The 5,679-nt window shown below is 41.3% G+C and overlaps 1 protein-coding gene across 3 annotated transcripts in view; it reads right to left on the bottom strand.

Annotated features, from left to right (window-relative positions):
* Positions 1 to 729: 729 nt before the first annotated feature.
* Positions 730 to 5,679, bottom strand: part of Kdm3a (lysine demethylase 3A) — a 44,324-nt gene continuing 39,374 nt past the window's right edge. For 2 of the 3 annotated variants that reach the window (XM_028762317.1, XM_028762316.1), the window contains exons 22-26: positions 3,764 to 3,883; positions 3,544 to 3,683; positions 2,358 to 2,534; positions 2,138 to 2,272; positions 730 to 1,404 (exon numbers count right to left, since the gene is read on the bottom strand). In XM_028762317.1, the coding sequence (XP_028618150.1) occupies positions 1,324 to 1,404; positions 2,138 to 2,272; positions 2,358 to 2,534; positions 3,544 to 3,683; positions 3,764 to 3,883 (653 nt within the window). In that variant the 3' untranslated portion in view covers positions 730 to 1,323. The remainder of the gene's footprint in view (positions 1,405 to 2,137; positions 2,273 to 2,357; positions 2,535 to 3,543; positions 3,684 to 3,763; positions 3,884 to 5,679) is intronic. The other variant, XM_028762318.1, reaches the window with a different exon arrangement.

The following is a 5,679-nucleotide window of genomic DNA, read 5'->3' as shown; positions in this document are numbered from 1 at the left end:
TCATTTAAAGTTGCATGAAGATTCAAACATGGCCATTGTGACAATCTCTTTGATACATTTCCTACACTCTTCTTTGAACATACTAGAGATTCCAGAGTGAGAACTAGATCAGCCCAGAATCTCTAACTTCAGGTATATATGAGGATGTTAAAGTTCTTGCTGGCTGGCTCTTGCCTTTTGTAGCTCTTTGGTAAGTTCAACTCTGAATAACAGCCCTTATAATTCTGTATGGGAACCTTTGACAGCAGCAGGCTTGAAGGTGGCTTCCCCACTACAAATCTACAAAGAAGCATGTAAGAAATCCTCAAAAACTGTTTCCTATAAACTTATTTAGAAATGTATTACTACTTGGAAGGCTGACACCTACACTCTAGGCCTTGCATTAATAAATTCCTTCTGCAGTTACAGCAGCCTAGGAGAGGGACCACAGAAGGGTGGCCTTCTTTACCAATGCTGCCCCTTCACAGAGATGAGGATTTTAAGTATAACTGTCCTAACCCTTCCAACACCGTCTCCTCCACCTTTGTACACACAGGACCAGAAGACTCTTACTGTTCAGAAGCAGTTACCAGTAAATAGTTGGGTTTTGGTTAGTTCCCATTTTCAAGCAGGTGGTGGCTCTTAACAAAATCAGGACAGATGAGCAGGAAATGATGATTATCTAATTCAATATTTTAACCCTATTATTTTTGAGGTGTGTAAACAAAGAATAAAGGCCAGAGAACAGAGTCAAAATATTATATGAATATTTTAATGCAAAATGCTTACCACTTAAAATTAGCAAAGCTTCATTTAAATTAAAATTCCATTAACTAAAGATGGTTAACCCCAAGAATTATACAGTAGTTATTTCTGCTATATAATGCCAGTCCTATGCAATATATTTAGAACTGCACCATTAGCTGTCACTTCCTCCATTGCTCTTCTGGACCCTAGTGGGGGAGGGTGCTCCAGAGGACATAAAATAAAATCCAATGAAACTTTGCAGTGATCCCTAATAGTTAAAAATCCATTTAAATGAGCTGTCCAAACAAACAGCTGGGGAGTAACTGCAAGTACTGTTTCAGAGCCAGCAGGTCTTCAGCTTGGTAGAAGATCTAGGTGAAGTCACAGTTTCAGGATGCGTGGTCTGTAAATAGTTACTACATATACACATTTAGTGTCTGTAAACACTAGAAATGTACATTAGAGACAGTACCCTCAACAAGTCAGGTGTACTTTAAAAAAGAAGATGAGGTAACAGTAAATCTCAAAGTCCACAGGAATCCTGCCTGAAGAGTTTGATCAGCTGCCAATAATTCATCTCCAATGTGCAGAGAGGAGTTAAGGTTTGCCCAAACTGGATTCACTGGCTTTCAGCATAGCAACTGCATCTTTCACTGCGTGGTAGATAACATTCTTCACCTAAAGCAACAGAAGGAAAAAAATGACTGCTTCATTAAACTAAAATTCCTCATCAAGAATAACATCACCACATACATGAACTTCTCTTAGAACTTAAGTCAATACTCAACATGTAATTTGAGGGCCTCTGGCTCCTGGAGACCAGTATGCCATACCCACACCATCCTTCTCTGAAGAATTACAATCAGTTTTGGCCAGGTTAAGTGCACAGTGTTGTATCAGATTTTAACCACTGGAACATGAAGCAATATGCATTAATTCACTGTTAATTTAGTTTAAATTGTGATGCTGCTGCATAGCTCAGGGTGGCCTTCAAACCCTCCTCAGACTCTGGATTAGTGAAGTTGGGATTGCAATGTGAGCTGCCACGCACACATATGCACAATCCATACTCAAAGTCTCTGAAAACAACAGCCCTGTCTGTTCCCAATGTTCAGTTCTTTCAATCTTGCTCTACCACAAGTAACAAAAGCACTGTAGTACAAAAGGCCAGGTTCTGTGTTCCAGAACACTTCGTTGGTGGCTAAGCCACAGATAAAAGACTGTCAGTGCCTAAGCACTGACCAGGGTGAAGCTTCCCCTGGGCTTGTGGCTTTATCACTCAAGTGCATGCATGGCAGGACTTGATAGTTGGCTATCCCAACTGTGACATGGCCAGATACACTGACTCTCCTTGTCACTACTGGATCATGAACCATAGGTAGCAAAGGCCCGGACCTGGTGCTATTTTTACCTGCAATTTATCTTCATGGTTGGTATGAGTCTGTGACAAATAACGGAATTCCTGAGTAAGCCAGAAGCAGTGTTTAACATGCTCTGGAGACACAAAGTCTTCAGCCACTTTGATACAGCTGTATAAATTATGAACCTGGAAAACACCAAGCCACATCTGTAAGACGTCCACAAGGTCACAGCAGAAAGGCAATAAACAGGAAATAATAACTGGTTCTAACCTGATGTGGAGCTCCTGCTGGGATAAACACCACATCCCCAAGAAACTGTACAATAGCCCAGCCTTGAACTCCATACTCTTGATAAAGGCGCTTTCTCAGTGATCGGTCTAAATACCAGCTCTGATCATGAATAGGATCATGGTCTGCGGGGTTTTCTTGCCCCTGCTCTTCTGATACCTACAATACAGTAAAAATTATAAGCAACTTAGCAAATGTCAAAACCCAACAAGAGTGTTTCTCCTTCCCAAAATACAAGTAGTCAACATCAGGCTGTCTTAGGTTATGTGTTCCCACTGGCAGAAATAGCATTCAACCGGTTCATTAACAGAATGAATCAAGAGAATCACAAAAATCTTGCCTTCCTGCTATCACTTCCTTTAGTCTGTATACTCTCTTTGACAATATTTTAGGTCCTCTTTTTAATGAACCAACTTGTCTTGTACTTACTGTCTGAATTATCAAACAGTTCCAAAGATATAAACTTCTTTTTTCTACATTCAGTGTCTGGAAAACCATACTATTAAAAAGTGACATCATCAAGGGACCAGAGGTCAAATAGTCAATCTTTAACTGATTTCTAGCAACTGGATATTAAAGAGCCATTTGTGTCAGGACCACAAACGAGCTAGGAATGTTCCTATGACTCAGGTATGACTTAAGAGTATCAGTCACAAATCCTTGGTTTGTAATCAGCACCCTCAACACTGAACAAGTTTCAAGAGAGACAGCACTATCTTTCCAGTGCTGGGAACCGCCACATAACATCCTGCAACTACAGTGAAACTGACTTCTCCCAGTTCCTGCTATTCCTTTAAATGACAATCATTTAAGTTGGGTCTCTCACCAAATGAGAACAAAACTAACAGAGACTTCAGCAACTCATTCAGAACATGAGAGCTTGAGGCCAAGGACTGACTCATGAACTAATGAAATGCTCATATTTTCAAGGCAGCATTAACAACAACAAAGGTACAATATGATAACCAGGCAAACTCAAGACAGAGCAAAAATCTCCAAATGCTTTAAAACAGAAAACACACACAGAGGACAAGGCCTCCCCTTTTTTAGAATCCTTGTTTCTTAGCAACTACTGACAGCCCATCCAACTGGTACGGATTTGCATTGTATGGGAATTTATAGTATTGCTATTCTTATGATCTCATATGGCACAGGGTTAGCAGCACACCTTTTTAAGGAATTCTCTTATCTTCTCTGTATCTTTAGCAGCATATATATGCCAAAGGGCTCCTGGCTTCTCTTTCCCTTCAATAAATCGCTTGATTGTGAGTTCATCAGAATCTCCATCTTGGATGGTTCTAAGGACTTCTAGAACAAGAGAAAAAACAAGTGTGAACTGAGTATCCTGGCTCAGACAGTCACCCCAGCTTCAGTATTTCAGACCCTACCTTCTTCCTGTTCACACTGTCCTCTGGGAATTCCCACATAAACCATGACATTGGCTGCATCAGATACATCTAAGTGAAGATTTGTGGTCCCGTATTTCCGATCTTCTGGAGTGATCAATCCTTAATAAAGAAAGAAAGAAAAAGCCTGAGTGTACCAGGATACTTAGAACTAAGAATATAAGCAAGAAATCATAGTGGTAAAGTGACCTCTTGCAGGCAGGATTTGCTCAAAGGATGTTTACAGAAGCAAACTGAGGTTCATAACCAATGAAGGCTCAGAGATAAAAGGTATCAGCCAATGTCACTCAAAGAGTCCATTGGTAGTTGCTGTCACACACACTACAACTGCAGGCAGCCCCACCCAGTAAGAGAGAACACTGTTCAGTGCACTGAATTCTCTTTAGTGTTCATAGTGTGTTCATAAAAGGCAGCTCACCTTGCTCTGTGGCCAGTCCTGACTTTTGACACCAGCACTCTCCCTCTTGTAACCATAGAAAGAGGGTTGTACTGTGTGGAGAAAAAAGGTTTCATTTCTAGCTTGCTCAGTGGCTGCTATCTGAATGGCTAAAACCAAGGGATGGTAGTCTCAGTGCCGCCTAGGGCCCTAGAAGGGAGCTCCACTTTGCTGAAACACCAGCCCTATGAATGCCTGGGGCACTGGGTTCAAATGGTGGAATTTGAGACGTGCTTTAAATGGTAAGAGAGCATATAAAGGGCAGACAGTGGAACAGAGAGTCATAATAAAGTGCTGACACGGTTTCCACTGTATGGTGTAAGAGCATGAGAACACCTGCACTGGACATGGCAGCGTCCAATGAATTTAAAAGGTATTTCTCTGCGTTAAAAAAAAGGAAAAAAAAAGTACAAAATGCAAGTTAAAAAAGCAATTAACTGCTGGGAGGTGGTGGCGCACACCTTTAATCGCAGCACTTGGGAGGCAGAGCCAGGCAGATCTCTGAGTTCGAGGCCAGCCTGATCTACACAGTGAGTTCCGGGACAGCCAGGGCTACACAGAGAAACCCTGTCTCGAAAAACCAAAAAAAAAGCAATTAACATGTCAAAAGTAAGGTGAATGAAACAAGTTACATATGACCACATGAAAGAATATCTTAAAAGTCAGAGTACTTAAAACATAAAAGCAGACTATGAACAAAAAATACTATGCAGAAAAATAGACTATCTTTAAAACATTTTGTTTTTTATGTTTGGGGTTTGTGTTGCGTGTACATTACATGTGTACATGTACTCAGAGGTCAAGGGTTATGAGACCCTTTGGAGCTGGAGTTATTAGCAGTATGACCTGATCAGGGTGCTGCGAACTGACCCAGGTTCTCTGGAAGAGCAGCAAGCACTCTTAACCACTGAGCCATCTCTCCAGCCCCAGAAAAATGTATTGACAAAATTATAAATTCAAGAAAATGACAGACATAGACCTGAAAGACAGTAACCAAGAGACTGGGGTAAGGCTCCTAGGAAGAGTGCTCAAGGCATAGCTGGAGCTGCAGGCTGTTGTAGCTGCACAACCCTGTACAATGGAGGGTGTAACAAAAAGAGGATAACTGACTGTTACTCAACCTACCCATTCCAGTCATGGGTTATGCTGAAACAACCAGACTCTAAACTGAGGAAGCCTCAACTCAGATGGAACCAAGATTATATACAACAATCCCCACCCCAAATCATAAGGATTCCCACAAGGTTTTTCCTAAGAAAAGCTTTTGCAGACACTGCCATCTATTGGTGTCTAGGACAACAGATCTACCTTTGGCTAAACCAAACCAGAAACTGATTGACAAAACCTTCTCAGATATTCACTTCTTCTACAGTGTCATAACTTCTGCAAAGCACACACAGGCACTTGCAAACACACACACACACACACACACACACACACACACACACACACACACACACAC

The sequence above is a fragment of the Grammomys surdaster genome, unplaced genomic scaffold (genome assembly GCF_004785775.1).
Source record: "Grammomys surdaster isolate TR1022 unplaced genomic scaffold, NIH_TR_1.0 133, whole genome shotgun sequence".
Taxonomy (NCBI): domain Eukaryota; kingdom Metazoa; phylum Chordata; class Mammalia; order Rodentia; family Muridae; genus Grammomys; species Grammomys surdaster.
This window is presented reverse-complemented; position numbering and strand designations above follow the sequence as displayed.